The sequence below is a fragment of the Muntiacus reevesi genome, chromosome 11, assembly GCF_963930625.1.
Source record: "Muntiacus reevesi chromosome 11, mMunRee1.1, whole genome shotgun sequence".
Classification (NCBI taxonomy): domain Eukaryota; kingdom Metazoa; phylum Chordata; class Mammalia; order Artiodactyla; family Cervidae; genus Muntiacus; species Muntiacus reevesi.
Window position 1 is genome coordinate 12012512 of NC_089259.1, and position 24909 is coordinate 12037420.

Genomic DNA, 24909 nt, shown 5'->3' on the forward strand with positions numbered 1-24909 from the left:
AAGAGTCTTCTCCAACACCACAGTTCAAAAGCATCAATTCTTCAGTGCTCAGCTTTCTTCACAGTCCAACTCTCACATCCATACATGACCACTGGAAAAACCATAGCCTTGACTAGTGGGACTTTTGTTGGCAAAGTAATGTCTCTGCTTTTTAATATGCTGTCTAGGTTGGTCCTAACTTTTCTTCCAAGGAGTAAGCGTCTTTTAATTTCATGGCTGCAATCACCATCTGCAGTGATTTTGGAGCCCAGAAAAATAAAGTCAGCCACTGTTTCCACTGTTTCCCCATCTATTTGCCATGAAGTGATGGGACCGGATGCCATGATCTTAGTTTTCTGAATGTTGAGCTTTAAGCCAACTTTTTCACTCTCTTCTTTCACTTTCATCAAGAGTCTTTTCAGTTCCTCTTCACTCTCTGCTATAAGGGTGGTATCATCTGCATATCTGAGGTTATTGATATTTTTCCCGGCAATCTTGATTCCAGCTTGTGCTTCTTCCAGCCCAGTGTTTCTCGTGATGTGCTCTGCATATAAGTTAAATAAGCAGGGTGACAATATACAGCCTTGACATACTCCTCTTCCTATTTGGAACCAGTCTGTTGTTCCATGTCCAGTTCTAACTGTGGCTTCCTGACCTGCATACAGGTTTCTCAAGAGGCAGGTCAGGTGGTCTGGTATTCCCATCTCTTGCAGAATTTTCCACAGTTTATTGTGATCCACACAGTCTGTGAAGCTAACACAGTACAAAAATCAGCTGCTGTGTGTGGACTTTGTTTGGATCCAGACATCAAGAAATCAGCTATTTAAACATTTTTTTGTAACACTGTGAGAAATTTAGATATGAACTAGATGACAAAAAAGTTATTAATTTTTATGGGAAGTCACAATGGTGTGATGTGTTAGAAAATATCTATATTTAGCAGGAATATATACTAAAATATTCAGAGTGAAATGAAATAGTATCTTAATTTGCTTTAAAATACTTCATCCAAAAAAGGAAAATAGAGGAGTATTGTGGCAGAATCTTGACAACTGTTTAATCTGGACTTAGGGGATGTGAGGTCTCATTATACTGTTCTTTCTACTCTTTAAATGCTTACATTTTAAAGTACAAAATTAAAGAGAAAGTAAAATAGAATTTTTACTTTAAAACTATAAATTTCAGAGATGGAATAAACTTCAAATGAAGTTTGATTAAGGACTCAGTTTCTTCTTAACCTCCTTGTAACTTTCAATGGTGTCTGCTGCATCCTCAGGCTAGCCTTCTAATGATGAGGGCACCATATATCCTGGTAGGCCAGACACTCCCAGTTACATCTATTGTCCTAACACAACTATTTATAGCACTGTCTTTCATTCAAATTTGACCTAGTTTGGGATGATAAATTACGTGGTCACCCTAGCTCATGGTTGTCAACCAACTGTCAACCACAATTAGGGCTTCATTCTTCTCTGTTTATGTTCACCTAAATAGGAAGAAACTACTTTCCCTGAAGCAATCGGTAAACCTCCCAATAATCCCTATGTTCCAGAAGGGCTATGTACCCATCCATGAAACATCATGGCCAGAGTGGTGGGTGCACTCTTGAGAGTAAGGAACAGAGTCAGTCCTTGGGTCCTTGTTTGGTGGGGCAATGGGGGATTGAAGGTGGGGAGGAGACCACTAAAGTTCACTGCAATCTTGCCGTGTGTCTGCCAGCACCCAGATTTAGGTCTCATCTCTTCCTCTCAGTCAGGCTACTGAAATAACTCTCTTGTTGATCTCCCTCTTTTAGTTTTAGTCCATTGATGCCACATCACTACCAGAATCTGATCATATCACTGCCACATTTGACATTTTTTGATGTCTTGCCTTCACATGTAAAATAAAATCTAAATGCCTTTGCTTAATAAACAAAGCTGCTCCATATCTGGTCTTTGTCTGGTTATCTATCTACCCTCATCCAACTTTGTCGTCTTTTTCATACTTTAAGTTTAGCCAAATTGAATGACTTTCAGGACTGTTCATATACAATGCTTTCATTGTCTCATCCCCCTAAGCCTGTCTCTTTCTTATCTGTCCTGCAAACTTGTAGTCACCCTTCCATGGCCAACTTGAGCACTAACTTCTCCAACTCCTGCCTGGGTCTTTCTAGAACTTACTAGGTATATGGCACTGTTCTAAGAGTTTTACAAAAGTCAGTTTATTTAATCCTCACACAGGAGGGGCTATTATGTTACTACTACCACAGACATACACTAGAGCCTATGTCTATTCACGTACTCTATGTTTATCAGGACTATACAGGGTCAAAGTCTTTTTTTTTCTTCTTCTTTTTTTTTTTAGAGCCAAAATCTTTTATTTGAATGAGAGTCTTCTGATTCAATTCTGCCTCTAATTTCTTCTGCATTGGTAATCTATCTGTAACAAAGAAGAGTCAATTTTGACTCTTCCACGTTAATTCTGTTTCTTTAACTCCCTTTGTTTTTGCCTGTTTTGTTATTATAATCATATATAATGTCCTCACTCAGAGAAGCCTGCCCCTCTGCCTGTGCTGTGCTCAGTCTTACTTGACTGTTTGTGACATCATGGACTCTAGCCCGCCAGGGTCCTCTATCTATGGGATTCTCTAGGCAAGAATATTGGAGTGGCTTGCCATTTCCTTCTTCAGCCCCTTGTCTGACTGGTAAGCTCAAGTGCCTTTGTTCAGAATCCTTGAGGCTCAAGGTGTAGTGGAAGTCAGCTGGTTTGCTATCCTGGACCTATTTGGTTATAATCAGTTTATGTCCTATTTTCAGGCTGTATCATTCTTTTAAACATTGTGCTTTGCCCCCTTCCCTTCCCATAACAGTTGGGGCTGGGAAGCAAGAAGAAAATATACAAAGAAGCAAACAGATGAAAGAGGTAAAATAGTAGTTAATACTTACAGAATTTAACTCAGTATACAGCACTATTCTAAAAGCTTTACAAAAGTCAATTCATTTAGTCCTCCTACAGGAGGTGCTATTATTATCCCTCACTTTTGTAGTTCAGCTGGTAAAGAATCCGTCTGTGATGCAGGAGACCCTGGTTCCATTCCTGGGTCAGGAAGATCTGCTGGAGAAGGGATAGGCTACCCACTCCAGTATTCTGGCCTGGAGAATTCAGGACTATACAGTCCATGGGGTCGTAAGAGTCTGACACAATTGAGTGACTTTCACTTTCACTTACTGATGAGAAACTGAGGCACACAGAGGTCAATTTTTTTTGCCAAAATCTTTTTAAACAACAAATGTTGAAAACCTTTTTTTACTAAGATATATCTAAGATAAATTACTTATCTTAAGAAAGTGTCAACTACAAATTCACTCTTGCCAAGACATTCGGCATCTGCCTCTCAAATGAACCCTCTTGAGATTGAACCCTGTGCTGCAGCTGTTGACCTTCAACACGCCATAAAGGGAATTAAGGGTGGAGAAAGAGGCACTTTGTGCTCCAGGAAAACTGGTGGGACAGGTCTTTAGATAGATATTTTCATGATCTCAATCTTGCATCTCTTCATGTCTAGAAAAGCACTAAATCCTTTCATGGTGACATCACTTCCTCCTGACTAGCAGAAAACCTTTTGAAAGTTAGGTGCTTGATTGCATTGAGCTCCCCCTTCACCAAAATCATATACTGACCTTCCCCCACTACCTCTTCAGAGCAGTCTCTCAGAGCTATCTGAGGTCCTGTCTCCCAGACTGCAGTCCTCATTTTGCCCCAGGTGAAACTTAACTTGAAACTTTCACACTGTGTATCTTTTATAGCAGCCCAAAGTCTACTGAATGTAGTGTTGTAACAGGAGCGAAAGGGTCAGGGCACAACTTTTGAAAGAATGACATAGCCCAAGGATGCAACAGAAACCGATTAGAATCAAATGGGACCAAGATGGCAGACAAGACTAGACCTTGATCCTCAATCAGCAAGTGAAATGACACACCCAGAGGTACCATGACAGTTCCAAGGCACTGTTATAAGACCAAGGAGTGGGCGGTGACCCAAATCCTAGAACTCTCCACCCCTTCCCAAAAATAGTTGGAATAACCCTCCCATTCATCAACATATGAAATTAACCAGCCTATAAAAACTAACCACACATTTTACAGTCGCATTCACCCTCTGCTATGGCCCACACTTTCAGTTCAGTTCAGTTACTCAGTCGCATCCAACTCTTTGCGACCCCATGGACTGCAGCACGCCAGGCCTCCCTCTCCATCACCAACTCCCAGAGTTTACCCAAACTCATGTCCATTGAGTCGGTGATGCCATCCAACCATCTCATCCTCTGTCGTCCCCTTCTCCTCCTGCCTTCAATCTTTTCCAGCATCAGGGTCTTTTCAAATGAGTCAGCTCTTCGCATCAGGTGACCAAAGTATTGGCGTTTCAGCTTCAGCATCAGCCCTTCCTATGAACACTCAGGACTGATTTCCTTTAGGATGGACAATAACAAAGTGGGTCTCTCTATATCCAAGTCAGCGCAAAACCATTTGTGGGTGGAAAATAAAACAAGTTTCTTTGTAGTTTCACCTTAAATATAGTCAGTCCTACGGGGGGAAGGGGTGGAATAAGCAGATGGTCACTTCAATTGCCCTTGTGGATGGGAGAATTGTGGTTTTAAACAGAAGTATGATCAGTAGTTGGGGTGTGTGTGTGTAGGGGGGCGGGTATGGTGTGGGTCTGAGGGACTTTCGGGGAACTTCAGTCACTGCACTATCTCTGGATCTCTCCTCTTGTGGCTCAACACCAGATCTAATATCAGATTGTAAGGATGCGGGAAGGAAGCTCCTCGGACTTTGCCCCCGGAGTCCCGATGCGGGTTTTAGGCCTGCAAATGGGAAACAAACGACTTGATGGCACAAGCTGGGTGCGAACGAGATGCCCTGGCGCTGCGGCCTCCACCGACGAGGCGGGCGTGGCGTAGGTGAAACCCGCGAGCGCGTCCCGGCCTCACTAGTTTGTCCCTGCGGCCGCCCCGTAGGCAGCAAGGCGCTCCGAGGGCCCCGAGCCGCGCCGCCATGGCTACCCGGGTCGGCTTTGCGCCCGCCGGCGAGGGCCTGCGCCACGCCGGGTCCTTGCAGCCCCCCGCCCAGCCGTCGGACGCCGACCTCGACCGCGGGCTGGTGAGTCTTTCCCGGCGCTGCCGCCGTTCTCCCGCTCCCAGCTGTCCGGGCCCGCCCGCTGGCGCCCCCCGGAGCCCCACAGGCCCTGCCCGCGCCCCTCTGCGCCCCTTTCCCCCGAACCGCGGTCGCCCCGGGTGTTCATTCACCGTCTCTGGCCCACCCTCGTTTGTTCAGCTTTCGCGCTGCTCTGTGGCCCGCGTCCACGAGTAGGCGTGTTGGGAGACTCTCTGGTCCCTCAAGGAGCTTCCGCTTTGGGGGAGACGGACCAGCACCAGGCAAGCAGTTGCTGTCTGATAACGAGCTGTGGGATGGATGCTCCCGCCACCTAGGAGGAGACCCCAGGCCAGTCTGTCGGGGCTAAAGGGTGAGCGGCCAGGGAAAGCTTCTTGGAGAGAGCGGTGTAACCGTCGCTGTGAAGCTAAGATCCGAAGATGGAGTAGCAGCAAACTCAGTGAGGAGGGAAAAGTGTGTCAGATGCCAGCAGTAGTACCTCCAGAGTCGTAGCTCAGGGGACACAGGGTCTCTTCAGGCTGCATTGTAGAGCTGGGAGAAGAGACTGGCCGGGATAAACATACTGCGAGCCACACGTGTTTCTGTTCCTTTTTATTTTGGGTGGTCCGGGTCTTAGTTGTGGCACGTTGAGGCACGCGGGATTTTTAGTTGCGGCATGTGAACTCTTTAGTTGTGGAACGTGGGGTCTAGTCCCCTGACCAGGGATTGGAACCTGTGTCCCCTGCATTGGGAGCTCATATTCTCAGCCACCGGACAACCTGGGAAGTTCACCACATACGTGTTCTTAGATTTTCCGTAGCCATATTAAAAGCGAAAAATTAAGTAGGTGGATTTAGTTTTAACAATGTGGTTTTATTTAATCCTGTATGTCCACACTGATGTCTTGACGTGAAATCAAATGAACATTATTAATGAGATGTTTTACTTTTTTTGTGGGGGAGGGCTACTAAGTCTTTGAAATCCAGTGAAGTTTACACTAACAGGACCTTTCAGTTTAGACACATTTCATGTACTCAGTTGCCACATGTATTTAGTGGCTACCTTATTGATCTGTGCTCTTCTCCTATGGCGGGGACCAGGACATGGAAGCTTCTGGTAAGCCACACATAAACAGGTAGACAATGCTGAGGACATTGGTGTCATTTTGATGAGCTTTAGGGGAGAGACAGATTTGGGCTACTATAAAGTTCTCTCAGGCTGTGTGTGAGAAGAATGGATTAATTGGAGAAAAATCTGGAAACTTGGCTCTTTTATCTCTTATTCACATCACATTCCATCCTAATCCCGCCCACAGCAATGTGTCTTGCCCTTAGATACGTAGCACTTACTGTCCTTACTGTTGGTTGATTAATCATACAGTCTTGTGACATCTTTTATGTTGCCCTGTCATTTTCCAGAGTTTCTTTGTTTCTTAAGAGCAGAGACTGGGTATTTTCTTCTCTGGTGGTGGTTTAGTTGAGAAGTCATGTCCAACTCTTGCGATCCCATGGACTGTAGCCTGCCAGGCTCCTCTGTCCATGGGATTCTCCAGGCGAGAATAGTGGAGTGAGTTGCCATTTCCTTCTCCAGAGGATCTTCCTGACCCAGGAATCGAACCCTGGTCTCCTTCATTGCAGGTAGATTCTTTACTAACTGAGGGATTCTTTACCAACTGAGGGAAACCCTTTTCTTCTAGTAAACACTCAATTTGTGCAGCTTCCCAGGTGGCACTAGTGGTAAAGAACCTGTTTGCCAGTGCAGGGGACGCTAGAGACCAGTTAGATCCTTAGGTTGGCAAGACCCCCTGCAGGAGGGCATGGCAACCCACCCCAGTATTGTTGCCTGGAGAATCCCATGGACAGAGGAGCCTGGCGGGCTACAGTCCATAGGGTCGCAAAGAGTGAAGCAGCTTAGCACCCACGAAGTAACACTCAACTTATTCTTATCTGATTAACTGATACATTTCTGGAAGAGAGTCAGATAGGCTGGAAAGGTTTCAGAAAGCAATATACTTTCATTCAACAGACATTTCTTGAGCACTGCTGGGTACCAACCAGGTATCATCCTTGGAATGAGTGAATGAACAAAACAGATAAAGGTTTGAAGTAGCAAACTCTTGAGTTCTTGCTGTGTCTGATTCATTCCACACCGCAACCCTGTGAGCAAGGTCCTTTTCAGTTGTCACTTAGAGGAGGAGACAGAGACTCTGAAAGTGGTAACTCATCCAGGATACTTCACCTAATAAGTGGCAGGCCTAGGGTTCTAGGTCCTCACGCTCTCTGTTATTTATTTGGTTGTGCTGGGTTTTAGTTGTGACGAATAAACTTAGTTGTGGCATGAGGGATCTAGTTCCCTGACCCGACATTGAACCAGGGCCCCCTACATTGGGAGTGTGACCTCTTAGCCACTGGACCATCAGGAAAGTCCCCTAACACTCTTTCTCCTGTGACTTGCCGACTCCTTAGAAATAAGGCTTGCTTGCTTTCTTTTTTTTTCATTATTCAACTTTAAAAAGAAAATTGTAGTTAATTTACAGTGTTGTGCTGGTTTCAGGTATATAGCAAAGTGATTCAGATATATATATATATATATATATACACACACATGCAGACACATATAGATATATATATATATTTAGATTCTTTCCCCTTATAGGTTATTACAAAATATTGATTATAGTTCCCAGAAATAAGCCTTTCAGAATGGAGTGTTCTGTCTGTGATGTAAAGCAGATAAGATATTAGCTTGGGTAGAGCTCATCTCTTTATGGAAAGTTGTAAAAATCTCAGTCTTGGACTGATTTGCAAGGCAGTTGGAACCCTGTGGTATTTTGAAGATAGAAATAATATTGGTGATTTTTTTTTTTTTTTTTTTTACATCTCTAGATACTTTTCTTTGGAAAAGGCAGCGTAGAGAATCTAGGCAGTCAGTGAGGAGACATCTTTAGTAGTCCAGGCACGTGAAGGCTAATGTGTAGGCCAGTGATTCTAAACCTTTCTAGCCCAGTGTCCCCTTTTTATAACAAATATGAAAGTCTCCTGTAATATCCTAAAGATTTATAGTCAATAAAAAATACCCATAAACATAATTTTTAAAAGCAGTCTACTGCTGTAGTTGAAGCATAAAGGTGCAATAAGTATTCTATTAGAAAATGACATGTCTGCTATTTAAATATGTAAGTGCTCAAGTATGATTATATTAGAAGACACAGTGAAATACTGATCAGTTGCTGGCATATAGCACCAGTCCAAAGAAATCATTGTGATTGTGGTGGCAAAAATGCAGGCTGATTTCAGATATGTTACATTGGCAGTTCCATAAGTGCCATTGTCATTGGCAAACTATAATTTCTCCCAAGTTGTGAACAATTTTTGGTTAAAAAGTGGAATCTTTCCTTAATTTAAATGATAGCTGCACTTCTGGAAAATTCAGTCTTCACTAACACAAACATTATATGTAGTAAAGTCCTAGACTAAGATGGTCATACGCAGGCTTTTCACCTACTCGGTGTCCAGTGGAGTCTTTTGAAACCTTAAGGGATCCAGACAGTTTGTTGTCCAGTGATGTCTCATACATTTTAGGACTGCTAGGATCAATAGTCCCCATCCATCAAATACCCTCCCTCCTATCCCACTTTGGTGACAACCAAACATGTCCTCACAAATTTTCAGAAGGCCCCTAAGGGTCTTTTCTCTTCTGTAGGGAATCATTGGTGCAGGCAGTGACCAGTGATGAGGTAGTAGATAGGAAAGTTGATAGTACTAACCTTGGGGGAACTCAGGTACTGAGAGAGATGGGCAGTTGACAACAGGTGGTGTGACAAAGAACAGATAACCTCGGTATAGGATGTATTCACTAATCTTACTGAAAATAGTAGAAAATAAAATGTTTGTCTAGGAATTGAAGACATTTTTCATATCATTTTTTTAAAAGGATGCAACTTATTTTTTAAAGTTTTTGAAATGTGTATGTGTAGTAGTATATAGTATATATAGTATATAGTTCTGTTTCAGATAAGCTTGCCTATAGGGATTAGGAATTCATGTTCACTAGCCTGTTTGAGAGATTGAAAAGATTAAAATATAGGCAGAAATACCTGTGTAATACTTTGAATAAAATACTATCTTACAATTAAAATTTTATAATCAGAGGTCACAGTCAACTTTGTTTTAGCAAAGCTGCTTCTCATGGGCAAGTAAAAAAGAAACTAGAGTTTAGAGAAGAATATTAACAATTTTTGAAGCAGTTTGAACCATGCTCAGTTTGTATGACGTGGCAGCCTTTTAATTTTTAGTACTTTCCCAAAGAGCATACCTCTTAGTGTTATTGGGTTGGTGTAGCTAGCCTCCCACGTGGCTCAATGGTAAAGAATCCGCCTTCCAGTGCCAGAGCCACTAGGAGACGTGGGTTCAATCCCTCAGTTCCCTGGGTCCCCTGGATCAGGAAGATCCCCTGGAGGAGGAAATGGCAACCCACTCCAGTATTCTTACCTGGAGAATTCCATGGACCCAGGAGCCTGGCAGCCTTTAGTCCATGGGGTCGCAAAGAGTCAGATAAGACTGAAAACACACAGCCCCCCTCCACCTCCCACACACACACACCCACCCTGTTAAGAAAATTAGCCACATAGGTTTCTGTGCAAGCAAAACAGGCTATAGTCCATGGGGTTGCAGAGTCAGATAAGACTGAAAACACACACACACACATACACACACACACACACACACACGCATCCTATTAAGAAAATTAGCCACATATGTTTCTGTGCAGGAAAAACTGATACATGAAAATCAAAACATATCAAACATGAAAATTATCAGGTGCTTATTCATTACCAAAAAAAGACCACTTTTCTTTTCTTTTACAATTGCAATTTGAATTTAAAATATTAACCCTGATGTTTCACTTTGAAGAAATCACATGGATTATCTATTATATGCCCATATTTTCAGCCTTGCCCTATTTCCTCCCTGCCTCTTTTACTGTAGAACAGTGTTCCTATCACTGTATCATAAGTGGAGGCTAAAATGTAAGCTCCGTGGACAAGGACTTTGCTATATTTCCAGCGTTTGTAATGGTATCTGATACATGATAAGCGCTTCAAAAATAAACTGTTGAATGAATAATTGTTACTGCAAAATGGGAAGGAGTGGGAAGAATGGAGTTATTGAGAATTTTCAGTCCTACATTATTTGAGTCCTACAAATAAAAATACTAGATTCAACTTATCTAAAGTGTAGTTCATTATATCCCCTCCCATACATGGCAATTCTTGTCTGTCGCCTACCTTGAATAATACCATCATCACTCTTTCTCCTTTACCTCCATTAAGACACTTATTCTGTAATTCCTTTTTCTCCCTTCTCACTATTGGTTTTTATCATCTCTACCCTGGCCTGTTGTAATAGCCTTTAAAAACAGGTCTTTTTGCTCTGATCCTTTACCCTTTTAAACGTCACACTGCTATCCATTATTTTTCTATACTACAGGCCTAATTGTAGGACTATAAATTTTTGAAATTATTTTACCAGGGTCCTTTTTATTAATTTACCAAGGTCCAAACTTTCCATGGGCTTCCCTGGTAGCTCAGTGGTAAGAAGGAGCCCGCCTACCAATGCAGGAGACGTGGGTTCGATCCCTGGAGAAGGAAATGACAGCCCACTCCAGTATTCTTGCCTGGAAAATCCCCTGGACAGAGGAGCCTGGTGGGCTACAGTCCATGGGGTTGCAAAGAATTGGACACGACATAGCGACTAAACAACAGCAGACTTTCCATGGTAACTGTTTAAATTGTATAAATATACCATTTTGATCTACAGGAGTCTTCATGAGCTAACCCCTAAATAAACTGATTTACCCAGCCCCATTTTCCATTCTCTGTTCTGTACCCTGAGCTGTGACTTTACTTACTGTAGTTTTCTCCTCAACTGAAATTCTTTGCCTGACAAACTCCTTTTAATTTTTTAAGACTCAGGTTATTGATGTGACACCTTGCTTGACTCGAGTCCCCTAGTAGAATAAAGTTGTTTCATCCTAAGTACTTCCTTAGAAAGTCATACAGTTTTTTATTAAATTATTCTTATATCAAAATTATTTATATATGTATAAGCATGTACGTTGTGAAGTCTCAAGAGTAAGAACTTACATGCTTCTGTGATTGGCATTGCAGTTGACACATGGTAGTCACTTAGTTGTTTATTTAAAGAACAGCTATTAACTTTTATTACTACTGAGTGGCTTTATAAATAAACAGGGATGTTTGGTTCCACATACTTTTTTAAAATTTTAGTTTATTTTTTGGCTGCACTAGATCTTGGTTGCTGCATGCAGGCTTTCTCTATCGTGGCGAGCGGGTTTCTCTGATTGCAGCGAGCTGGCTTCCTATTGCTGTGGCTTCTGTTGTCGCAGAGCGTGGGCTCTGGCGCATGGGCTCAGTTGCCCCATGGCACCTGTAATTGTACCAGGCCCAGGATCATGTCCCCTGCATTGGCAGTGGCTTCCTAACCTCTGGGCCACCCAGGAAGTCCTTGGGTTCAACATATTGATGCGTGTGTTCTTTTTTGTTGGATTTCTCCTTTATGTTAGTTTCTAAGGGAGAACAAGAGTCTGTATGTCTTGCTCACTACTCTTTTCCCCAGAATTTAGCACAAGACCTGGCATAGATGCTGAATAAGTGTGTATTTATAAATAAGTGCTGAGTGAACTTTGGGAGAGTGACTGGTCTCCCGTCTTTGCTTTCTCCATCACAACTACTTTTTTAAAGTCGAATATTTTTTTACTTTTTATTTCCCTCTGGTATAACTATTATCTATCTTGAACTTAAATGTTGCAGTCTCAGGATAGAAGTTTTAGCATTTTATAACACTTTCAGGCAGTTTATATTTATCTAGAAGGTTATTTGCTGCTTATGCTGTTATGGGAGAATAAAATGCCTTAGGGACTTTGTGAACAGTTTTTATGCCCCACCGTCCCCCCTTACCCACCAGAGGTAGCCGCTTTGCTGGAGTGTGCTATTTCCCTGTTCTCAGAAATCCTTTGATTCATGATAGTGGAGCATTTAAAGTAATTTTTCTCGGGGGGGGGGGGGTGTGTGTGTGTTTTGGTGGATATCTGAAACTAGGTGATGATAACAGATACCTGACTTGTCCCACCTGTTGATTTGCTGGCATTATTTAAATAGTGCTTCTTCTCTTTGAAATGTGCCTTTTAAACTAAAATTAGATATTCTTTACAGGCAAAGACAGTTGTAAAGACCTTTATTCTCTCAGTTCTCATGTTACCAGGCACAGTTTCTGCTCTATAAATTTCTGCCTAATGATTAACAGGAATGAAACAACTAGATGAAAGAAAAGCAGAAGATTAGAGGACATAATTTTAGAGTATGATGAACTGACGGCTTTAAGGAATAAAGAAGACTATCATAAATGAGATTCTCTTAATTTTTTTAGTGGTAAAGAGAGCATGTTTTAAATGTTAAGTATAGTCAGAGTACACATATACTCTGACTTCTCCTGATGTTGCTTTTCAACCTTTTGGAATTGTACTGCTTGATGCTCCTGGTAACATAGTCAGTCTCCAACTCTGTTTTTAAAGGCTGTCGATGTGCTGCAGTTTAATCATTCTTTTGTAACACCAAGTATGTGGATGCTGTATGCTGGGTGTGTGGGGGAAGATGAGTGAGCCAGCCTTGCCACCCTTGAGGATGGAGGGCAGCAAACCTCTTTTGTAAAAGGCTGACTAGTAGTTTCGGTTTGAGAACCTTATGGCCTCTGTCAGAGAACTTTAAGTAGATGTTTTAGTAAGTGCCATGTTGTTAAGGACTTCCCTGGTGGCACAAACAGTAAAGAATCCACCTGCAATGCTGGCGACCCGGATTCAGTCCCTGGGTGGGGGAGATCCCCTGGAGAAGGAGATGGCAACCCACTCGAGTATTCTTGCCTGGAGAATCCCATGGACAGAGGAGCCTGGTGGGCTGCAGTCCATGGGGTTGCAAGGAGTCGGACACGACTGAGCGACTAACACTGTGTTGTTGTTCAGTTGCTGAGTTGTGTCCGACTCTTTGCAACCTCATGGACTGCAGCCCGCCGGGCTTCCCTGTCCTTCACTATCTCCCCAGAGTTTGCTCAAACTCATGTCCATTGAGTCGATGATGCCATCCAATCATCTCATCCTCTCTCACCCCTTCTCCTCTTGCCCTCAATTTTCCCCACTGTCAGGGTCTTTTCCGGTGAGCAGACTCTTCGCATCAGGTGGCCAAGGTATTGGAGTTGATACCAAATTTGTTGATACCCAATTTTATATTCCCACTTGGCATAACTCTTTCATTCATTTCTTCCATTTTAGAAAACTTGTGATATTCTACTGTTTGGAAACAGCTTAGAGTTGTTGACTGCTCTCATTTTTAAGTGTCAGTGTAATTCTTTCTGGCACTGTTTATTGTCTATATGCTATCAATATGATAAAGTTTTTTTAACTGAGATTTTGTGAGGATTTGTCTCAGGTGCTTGTAGTATAAAATCAGTTTTGGCCAAAAAAATCAGTGTGACCATGTGGGATCTTCCAAAGTCTTTTCTTTATTAATATTATTAATAAACTTTTTTCTGAGTTTGTTTCTCCTTAAACAGTGCTTCCCAATCTTTTCAACCTTTAATAAGGTGCACATTTTCATACCTGTCTCCTGCCCCCAAATATTAATAATATTTTTTGTTTTTGATCATTGAATATATACAATTGAGATAAAAATGCTAAGAATGTATTGAGTTCATGATATGCAAACAAATAGGGAGGAAATGAACTAACTCTTCAGTGAATTCTATTAATCAAACACTGTTATATTTTCCCACTTCTCATAATAACCAGTGAAGTTAGATACTACATTTTGTCATTTTACTCATAAGAATACTAAGGATCAAAGTGGTCAGTTAACTCTCTCAAGATCATAGAACTAGCAAGTGACCAGACTAGGATATGAAACCAACTTTGACTTTAAAAGTCCTTGACTTCTTTACATTAGCATATTTTTTACTGTTTTTACTTTTTGTTGTACATATTTTTTACTATTTCATCATTTAGATATCAGAAATTGATGAAATTCAATTCCAAAAATATACATCCTTGGTTTAGCGGGTAATTTTTAGAGCCTTCAGAAGCTTCAAGATGTGTTTAAAAGTTCTTAAACTTCAAAACAGAGTTAACTTTATTTCACCTCAACTCAAAACGGAAGAAAATAATACTGTATAATGAAACTTAAGCTAAAAGCATTGCTACTTTAAGAAATTATGGCCTTAAACTAAAAGACCCTATTGTAAAGGAGTAAAAGTAGCTTTCAGAAAATGTTGATTTCCCAAGCAAAAAGAATAAGCAAATTGCAAGGTGTTGCAGGCAAACTAAAAGAAGAAGTGTAAGGGATACTGGCCAGGGAATTCAAAATGGGCATAATAAAAGACTAAGAGTACATGATGGGAGGGGGCTAGCAGGAGATGCAGTGATCACTTTTACAGTCAGGGTAGGTATAAAATTAAGGGATTAATTTCTCAAGGATTAAAAAGGAGATACCAAAGATCAGGTGTATTTGTTTTTATTAAAGAATTTGCTTTTAAAGTTTATTTTAAAGTAGACAGGTCAGAGGGTTTTCTGACTAGAAAAGTTAGTTATTATTAATAAACCCCTTGGCAACCACTCCAGTATTCTTGCCTAGAGAATCCCATGGATGGAGGAGCCTGGTGAGCTCTGGGCCATGGGGTCGCAAAGAGCTGGACACGACTGAAGCGACTTAGCACACACTGACTGGTGGGCTTTTCCCAAGATTTTTCTGTTTTAATAACCTTTATTTTTTTCCCCTGATTTTAAAAGAAACAATTGTATAATATCATATAGTAATTGAAATAGCTACCATTTATTGAATGTTTACCTCATGTAAAAATATGAGGTGATGTACTATGTATGTCCTAATTCATAAAAACTCAGAGCAACCTGAGGAGGTAGGTTATTATTAACCTCATTTTACAGATGAAGAAACATTGTTATCTCTGGAGAAGGAAACGGCAGCCCACTCCAATATTCTTACCAGGATAATACCATGGACAGAGAAGCCTGGAGGGCTATAGTCCACGGAGTCTCAGAGAGTCCGACGTGACTGAGGATTGTGCACACAACATGAAGCGCTAGTATAGAGGTTAAGTAATTGGGCCAGGGTTACATTGCTGACATGTAGTTCAGTTCAGTTCAGTCGCTCAGTTGTGTCCAACTCTTTGCGACGCCGTGAACCACAGTACACCAGGCCTCCCTGTCCATCACCAACTCCCGGAGTCCACCCAAACCCATGTCCATTGAGTCAGTGATGCCATCCAACCATCTCAACCTCTGTCATCCCCTTCTCCTCCTGCCCCCAATCTTTCCCAGCATCAAGGTCTTTTCAAATGAGTCAGCTCTTCGCATCAGGTGGCCAAAGTACTGGGGTTTCAACTTCAGCATCAGTCATTCCAATGAACACCCAGTACTTATCTCCTTCAGGATGGACTGGTTGGATCTACTTGCAGTCCAAGGGACTCCCAAGAGTCTTCTCCAACACCACAGTTCAAAAGCATCAATTCTTCAGCGCTCAGCTTTCTTTATAGTCCAACTCTCACATCCATACATGACCACTGGAAAAGCCATAACCTTGACTAGATGGACCTTCGTTGACAAAGTAATGTCTCTGCTCTTTATTTATTATTATTTTTTAAAATTATTTATTTATTTATCTGGCTGCCCCAGGTCTTAGTTGCAACATGTGGGATCTAGTTCCCTGGCCAGGGATCAAACCACGGCCTCTTGCTGTGGGAGCATGGAGTCTTAGCCACTGGACCACCAGGGAAGTCCCTGTCTCTGCTTTTTAATATGCTGTCTAGGTTGGTCATAACTTTCCTTCAAAGGAGTAAGCATCTTTTAATTTCACGGCTGCAATCACCATCTGCAGTGATTTTGGAGCCCAGAAAAATAAAGTCAGCTACTATTTCTACTGTTTCCCCATCTATTTGCCATGAAGTGATGGGACCGGATGCCATGATCTTAGTTTTCTGAATGTTGAGGTTTACACCAACTTTTTCACTCTTCTCTTTCACTTTCATCAGGAGTCTCTTTAGTTCTTCTTCACTTTCTGCCATAAGGGTGGTGTCGTCTGCATATCTGAGGTTATTGATAATTCTCCTGGCAATCTTGATTCCAGCTTGTGCTTCCTCCAGCCCAGCGTTTCTCATGATGTACTCTGCATATAAGTTAAATAAGCAGGGTGACAATATACAGCCTTGATGTACTCCTTTTCCTATTTGGAACCAGTCTGTTATTCCACGTCTAGTTCTAACTGTTGCTTCCTGACCTGCATACAGATTTCTCAGGAGGCTGACATGTAGAGAGCAGTTCAAACCATATTTCTCTGAATTGCAAAGTCTGTGATCCAAAGTCTTTGTCTCAGTGATAAAAGGTAGGTAATAAGAATATATAACTACTGTTAAATGTTTTGGTTAATAGGATTCCATTTTATTTTTTCCTGGTATATATGCTGACCCTTCTGTCTTGTAACTTTTATTCTCTGCCATGGTCTGTAAACATTCCTCAATATATTATTTAATTGTGGGTGCAGATTTTGGACATGCCTTGGTTTACTTAACCATTCCTCTATTGTTGGGTATTCAAATTGCTTCCAGTTTTATGTATTATAAATAATGCAGTGATGCATATTCTTATGTAAAAGTTTTTATGCACTTTTCTGTTTTCTTAGCCTAATGACAAGAATATGTTTAAGGCTATTGACTCTTATGATGAAATTAACAGACTGTCGCAATTTAGATTTGCAGCATCAGTTTGAGAATGTTCACTGAACCACTCCTTTGACAATCCGTAAGGCTTTGAGTTATTAGCTAAATGGATGCCTCTCTTTATTAATGGCCTTTATACTGGAGTGTGACAGATTGCCACATGGCCCTTCCCGGAAGTTGAAGGAGGTACTGGTAATCCTACTTTCATACTTAACAAACTGGTTGGTTTTATTTTAAATGTAGGACTTTTGGACATACAACTTCTTGTTGGAGGATGAGGGAAGGTAACATTTTATGGAGTGGGGGAGAGGAAATTATAAGGAATGGGGATATCAAGACCCAGTGCTAGTGTCTAGTTTGAGATTAGATAATTAAGTGACACTATTTTCTCTGGGTAGTTTATAAAACTACCCAGTAAGAGGTTGTGCAGGACTTCATAAGGCTTTTGTGAACGGGCACTAAAGTTAGATAGGGATGTTTCATTGAGTATGAGCTCACACTGTAAACATAATTGAATGATTTTTAAAATCTATTAAAAGAGTCTGGAAGTAGTTTTAAATTGTTGCTTGAAGACCCAGGCTCTGTCTGGGATTAGGGCACCTGTTCCAGCCCCAGGGCAGACACTGATGATCATTGCGACAACTCAGACATGGCATGTGACTATTCAGGACCTCAGTTTCTTCCTGCATAAAAGGAAGGAAGCGGAGTGGGTTTTGACTAGGTATTTTCTGTTATTTCTTTGAACTCTAGAAATGCCAACAAGACTTTGGACATGTTAAGGAAACTGAAAATAAAACAAACTTTTCTGTATAAAAGTATCATGTCTGTTCCCAGGGAACCACATGCACTTCTGTTTGCGCCTCTCACAAGCCAGGTAGACACAGAGCGTTTCCAGAAAGAGACAGTGAATCGATGGATTGGCAGACGTCTGTGTGTGAGAGGACGAGAGACAGGGGAGCCTCATTTGAAGGTGGGCTAAAATAGGTTAGAACTTCATTTAGAATTTAGGAATAGTGTAGAACTCAACTCAGGAAGTTACTGGACAAAAGTAATCTAATGAAAGTACAGTAATAAAATGATACAGGATATCAATTGACTAAAAAAAGTCCCCCTTCTCCAAATTTTAAAAGGTAGAATTAGGGGAACTTCTTAAACTTGAAAGAGTTAAATTTAGGGCCATTGAATAAAATAGCAGTGATGAACAAGTTAAACTAATTCCTGTATATGTATGTGTGTATGTGTGTGAAAGTCACTCAGTCATGTCCAACTCTGTGTAACCCCGTGGACTGTATAGTCCATGGAATTCTCCAGTCCAGAATACTGGAGTAAGTAGCCTTTCCCTTTTCCAGGGCATCTTCCCGACCCAGGGATCAAACCCAGGTCTCCTGCATTGCAGGTGGATTCTTTACCCGCTGAGACACAAGGGAAGCCCAAGAATGCTGGAGTGGGTAGCTAATCCCTTCTCCAGTGGATCTTCCTGACCCAGGAATCGAACTGGGGTCTCCTGCATTGCAGGCAGATTCTTTACAAGCCAAGCCACAAGGGAAGCCCAAGAATGCCGGAGTTGGTAGCCTACCCCTTCTCCAGCAGATCTTCCCGACCCAGGAATCGAACTGGGCTCTCCTGCATTGCAAGTAGATTCTTTACCAACTGAGCTATCAGGGAAGCCCTAGAATTAGATGAACCTTGAAGTGCCCAGAAGACCAAGCTCTTGAGAGTGGGTTTATCTGAAGCTTCAGGCCAAAGAACTCCTCTCAGAAGTTTCCCTGATAGACTTGACACATCTAGTGTCAGGAGTCACAGAGCATGGATACAAAGCCTGCCTGAGTTCTTACTTCCTAGCGTATCTTCCAAACACTGCAGTCATCTTTCAGTATCATTCTCATTTAATTTTTCTAGTTAGAATTTGATTTTTGAAAATCTTGTCCCTTTTTGGCCTGTCTGCTTAGGGTTTTTATCTTGAGATGATTCCTGTTGTTAGATAGATGGACGTTGACCTTATATTTTACAAGTTGTCGGCTCTGATGTTTGAAATATTTCACAGGTTACTGGTATAATCTGTATTTAACATATTCTGTAGATACTTAACATATTCTGTAGATGACCCCTGCCCCCCAACACACATGTATATTCAGTTGCAAAGACCTAAGGTCATGGTGGGGCTTCTCAAGTGGCTCAGTGGTAAGGAATCCACTTGCCAAGCAAGAAATGTGGATTCGATTCCTGGGTCAAGAAGATTCCCCTGGAGAAGGAAATGGCATCCCACTCGAGTACTCTTGCTTGGGAAGCCCCATGGACAGGGGAGCCTGATACGGTCAATGGGGTCGCATTAAGTCGGACATGACTTAATGACTAAACCCCAGCGGTAGCAGCAGCAAGGTCTCAGTGAGTTGGGGCAGAATCTGAATCAAGATTCAGGTTTCCCAGCTTCTAAACTTTGTTCTCGCCTGTAACCTTCCTTTTCCTATGCTCGCCTGTATCCTGTCCCTCAGTTTTATCTTGACTCAGAAGCCCTCTATGATACAGAAGCAGAGTACTTAGCAACTGGCCTTCTGCCTGGGGCCATTAATCTCTGTGGATTAATACCCCACATTAATCCATCCAGTCAGTTGACACTAACTTTTATTTAACCCATCGTATATTCATTCTAGGAATACAAAGATGAGTAAGCTTGCTTCCTTCTCTCCGGAGGCTCACAGTTCAGTAAAGGAGACAAGTTTTGAAGCTGTAGTCTGGGATCACAGTAGACAAATAAACTGGGATGTAGAGAGGTGGGAGTTTGAATAGAGGAGGGGCTTCAGCAGCCACTGGCATTGATTTCTTTCATATTTAGAAGTTTACTTGATCCTGCTGCCTATCTAGAGTAGTTCCTTTTTTTTTTTTTTTTTTTTTTTTTTTTTGCTATTTAGTAACTGATATATATATCAGACATCCTGCTGTGTCAGCGGCTATGGTCACTAATACTATCTTTATGTGAGTAGTGGTGAAAAAAATCTATCAAGTTCTAAAAGAAATTAGATAAATTTATGAAGAGGTGAACAGTTTTTGATAACTCACATGTTTTGTTTTGAGCTTGTGAATCAGTTTGTAACCTTTGTGAGATGATCTTATTGATCTATATCTCTACCCCTAGTACAGTGCCTGCTTTGTAGTCGGCACCCAGACTAAATGTCTAAATAAATGTTGAATTAGTGAATAATGAATGAGTTTGGGGTTATGCCTAAAAGCATTATTCTCTGGTCCTGAAACACAGCAGAAATACATATCATTTAGGGTTCTCCAAAGAAACAGGGCTAAGTAGATTGTATTATTTCCAGGAATCAGCTTACCTAGTTGTGGGGGCTGGCAAGTTTAAAATCTGTAGGGCAGGCCCACAGGGTGGAAACCTTCAGACAGCAGCTCATTCTTGAGGTAGAATTTCTACTTCCTCAGGGAAATCTCAGTTTTCCATCTTAAGGCCTTTCAACTGATTGGATGAGGGCCACTTGCATGATCAAAGAAACCCCTTTCCTTAATAAAGTCAGTTGAATATAGATGTCAGCCCCATGTACAAAATCCAACATGCCATCACCTGGCTTGGGATTTAATGGCCTGACCTAGCCAAACTGACACATAAAATGAAACATCACAGTTTCCTTGGGTTTAAGAACTTGAAGCCAAATGTGCAGCCTGGTTTAGCAAACCTGGGATGAGCCCAGGGGCTCCTGATGCTCTGCAAGGCCACCAGGACTAGGTTGATACTAGTCACATTTAATGTGAGCAGAGAATACCTGCGTGTCTTATTAGGGACAAGGTCCGTATCTGTAGGTCACTGAATTAATGCACAACAGTACTTTCTCATCAGTTATAGCAAGGATTTAAGTTTGGAGAGCTTTTTGTCAGTTACATTAGAGAGTGGAGAAGTACTTGCTTGGCTTGAGCCTAGAGTTTTGTGCTATAGAAATTAATGCTTTCCTGTGGTTTAAAATAAATTAAGTGACTTTAACTTTGAGCAAGTAAGATGTCATTAGCATTGTTTTTTCTCTTTTTTACTTAGGTTAAGTTTTTCACTTCAATTAAAGAATTGGTGTTTTGAGTAAAGTGCAGGTGTATTTGTTTTTGGCAGTGTAATGGTAAAGGCCAGGTAGATTAATGTACATTGGTCCAATTTAGATATGAAAATCTGTGAAATTCATGTCAGCTTGAACATTTTAGGGAAGAATAATTGTAAAAAAAAATTAAAATTCTCTTCTTAAATGTCTTTGTATCATGTCTGCCCCTCTTTCTGGAATATAAATTCCTCTCCTCTCCTTCTTTTGATCTGCATGTGCAATACTCTCTTTCTCCAATTGTGCTGATTTGCCAGCAGTCTTTCTTATTTCTTCCACTTTTTCTCTTTTCCACTTGCTGTTGTTTAAATTCAAAGAGCTTTCTTTGGAGAAATGGAACCAAGTAATGAGGCCACATAAAACACCGAGGTCAGCAGAAAGTGATTTGCTTGTGATTAACCCTTGAGAATTGAACCACTGCCAGACAACCAGGATGTAGTTTGAGACAACCTGCTCATTCTTCTTTTCCATTAGTAGATGAGACCCTTTCTTCCCCAGGTGTTAGGAATTCATGTACAGCTTTGCTCAGGTTTTATTTATCAAACTTGCTTTTTAGAAAAGCAAGACCAAAAGGGAGCTTGTGACAGCCCTTCCCTCTGCCTCAGTTCCTCCTACAGACTTTCCAGCAAAAGGCAACTCCATTCTTCCAGATGTTTAAGGCAATAACCTTGACATCTTTCCCCCAGCTTTATTAAGGTATAATTGGCAAATAAAAACTGTGTATATGTATGGTTTACAACATGATGATTTCATAGACATCGACATTGTGAAATGATTACCATAATTCAGGCTAATTAACACATCTGTCATGTCCATCACATTGTTACTTTCTGTGTATATATGTGTGTGAGAACACTTAGGTTTACTCTCTCAGCAAGTTTCAAGTGTAAAACTTATTCATCTAACAGGAGCTTTGACCCACATCACCCCATTTCACCCACTAATCATTGCTCTACTCTCTGCTTCTATGAATTTGACTTTTTTAAAATTCCACATATATATGTGAGGTCAGTCAGTAATTTGTCCTTCTGTGTCTGGCTTTATTTCATTTTGTGTTATGGCTTCCCTCGTGGTTCAGACAGTAAAGAATCCACCTGTGATGCAGGAGACCCGGGTTTGATCCCTGAGTCAGGAAGATCCCCTGGAGAAGGGAATGGCAACTCACTCCAATATTCTTGCCTAGAGAATTCCATGGACAGAGAAGCCTGGTGAATTACAATCCATGGGATCACAAAGAGCTGAACACATCCTCCAGATTCATCCATCTTGTCACAAATGCTAGAATTTCCTTCTCTTGATGGGTGAATAATACTCCATTGTACATATATATCACATTATCTTCATTCATCATCTTCTCTTTCCTTTATACCTCACATCCAGTCTCTCAACACATCTTATTGGCTTTATCTTCAGAATATATCCAGAATCTGACTACTTCCCCCACCCGCAACTCCATCACTAATCACTTCAGTCCAAGATACCATTATCTCCTTCCTGGATTATTTTTAATGACTCCTAGCTCATTAGTGCCTCTGTCTTTGACATGTCTTTTCTCAACACGACAACTAATGACCATTTTAGAATTGTAAATATGAAGTCTCAGGCCTCTTAAAGCAGGCATGGCTTATAGCACTCAGAAAAACTAAAGTCCTTATGTTGACACTAAGGCCTGACATGATCTGCTGTCCATGTTGCTTCTCTGCCCTCATTTTCTGTTCCTTTTTCTCACCTTTCTTCTCTGTGCGTGCTGGCCTCCTGAGTGTTCTTGGGCACAGCAGTTTATACACGCTTGCCTTAGGGCCTTCAGATTTGTTGCCTCTGTCCACAATGGTTTCTCCTTAAATACTGACATGACTACACTTTCTTTCTGTTTTTCGCCACCCAAAAGTCACCTTTGTGAAACTTCCTCTGTTCACTAATTTGTCGCTTTCATTGTATAAACACATGTAAATTTTCTGGTTGCTTAATTTTCTCCATTGCATGTACCACTTTCTGTGTATATTTTTCTGTTTTCTATTGTTTGTCTGTCTCTTTGAAGTACTCAGAGATGGGAGGAAGCCTCCAAATGGCTATTTGAAAAAATGCCTGACTTTTTTTATTGGGAGTTTTGGTATTTTTCTTTGTTTAGCAATTCAGTTACTCCTTATTTCTCTACATGGATATGTGAATTGTATTCATTTAAATTTTTGTAATGAAAATTACCTGGCACAGACCCTTAATTTCATCTTCTTTGTCTTCTGTGAGACTTTTGGATATATTTACCTGGTCCAGGATATTTTGAAACATGATTATGTTTTAATTTCTTAATTAAATTTAACTATCATTTTGCATTATATTTTCCCATTTCAATCATAATTCCATTCACTGGTGGACACCAATACACAGAACAAATAATACAAGTTCCAAAAGGCATCTGGGTAGTGAGGATGTTGCATAAGATCATTTTCATCCCTTTATATTAATTTTTGAGAAACTGTGTGTGTTGTGTGTGTATGCTCAGTTGTGTCCACCTCTTTGTGACCCCATGGACTGTAGCCTGCCAGGCTCCTCTGCCCGTGAAATTTCCCAGGCAAGAATAGTGGAGTGGGTTGCCATTTCCTACTCTAGGCTATTCTCCCTGACCCAGGGATCAAACCCCTATCTCTTGTGTCTCCTGCATTGGCAAGCGGATTCTTCACCACTCACACTACCTGGGAAGCCCCTACTATGTACTAAGTACTTTGTTAGACTGGAAATCTAAAGAGATAAGCAGTCCCTACATCCAGAAGCTCACATTTTAGAAGGGATTTAAAATAGGTAAATCACGGGAAAGGTTGGGGAAGGGATAGGTCGGGAGTTTGAGATAGGTATGTACAAACCGCTGTGTTTAAAATAAAATGCTTTTCCACTAAATAAATAAAATGTATGTCTAATTCCAAAAATAGAGAAAGAAATAGGCAAACTATTATTATTAATAAAGAACGTGCTATGTACTGTAATAGAACTGCTAAGTATTTGGTTTACCAAAAGGTTCATTTGGGTTTTTCTAGCAAACGAATCTTTTGGCCAGCCCAATACGATGGGGTCACTGAAATGTTTTACTTGAGTGAGGAGATGGGTGATGAAATCTTCACCTGGAGGTGACCTTAAAGCTGTTTGTTGAAAAATGAACAGGGATTTTCCAGGAGGACTGATCATAGAAGAACAGGAAGGATTAGGAGTAAAAATGTGAGCGTGAAGAAACGACTAACAGACATCTGCCATGTTTACACACTGCATTGGTTGTTCTTCATAATCTTGTCGAGCTTCCTGTGATGAATATATTAATATTCCCATTTTAGAGATGAGGAAATGGGCCTAGAGACTTCAGCTTAGGGTCCCAGATTTGGTAAAGATTGAGTTGAAATTAGAGCCCATACCTGATTAACTCTGAAGCCCATGGACTCTACATTCAAGGGTGAAGGGATGGAAGACTGAGGAAGTTCATGCTTGCTTCACAGATGAAACCTGAAAAAAAGTAACAGTAGTGGCAAAGAGCAATGGGGAATACGGTGAATAAGGATGAGGGAGAGGGCGAAAGGCCAGTCAGCATCAGAAACCGTAATTTTATAATGGTCCTCTTTAACATAGACTTAAGACTTTTCTCCAGCCAGATTTAGCAGTCTAAGCAAAGGATTCTTTGTGGCAACTCTCCAGCCATTTTGAAATCAATCAGCAATTTCATTGGGAATGTACTGTTTGTTAATTTCTGCAATGCTGTTATACATACGCTTGGACATTTTAAAATCTAAAATATTCATGTGTTGTTTGTAGTCATAGGGAATGCAGTGAGAACTATGCTGTTTGGGTTTTTGAAAAATATCTGAAGTTTTCATGAATTTTTTAAACTTTAATTAAATACTGTTGGCCAATAACACATACGTTTGTTATGTGTAT

The 24909-nt window shown here is 41.0% G+C and overlaps 1 protein-coding gene across 1 annotated transcript in view; it reads left to right on the forward strand.

Moving 5' to 3' along the window:
- The first annotated feature begins 4955 nt into the window (after window positions 1-4955).
- Window positions 4956-24909, forward strand: part of DNAJC15 (DnaJ heat shock protein family (Hsp40) member C15) — a 70676-nt gene continuing 50722 nt past the window's right edge. Inside the window, exon 1 of the mRNA XM_065902094.1 lies at window positions 4956-5120. Coding sequence (XP_065758166.1) covers window positions 5016-5120 — 105 coding nt within the window. The 5' untranslated portion in view covers window positions 4956-5015. The remainder of the gene's footprint in view (window positions 5121-24909) is intronic.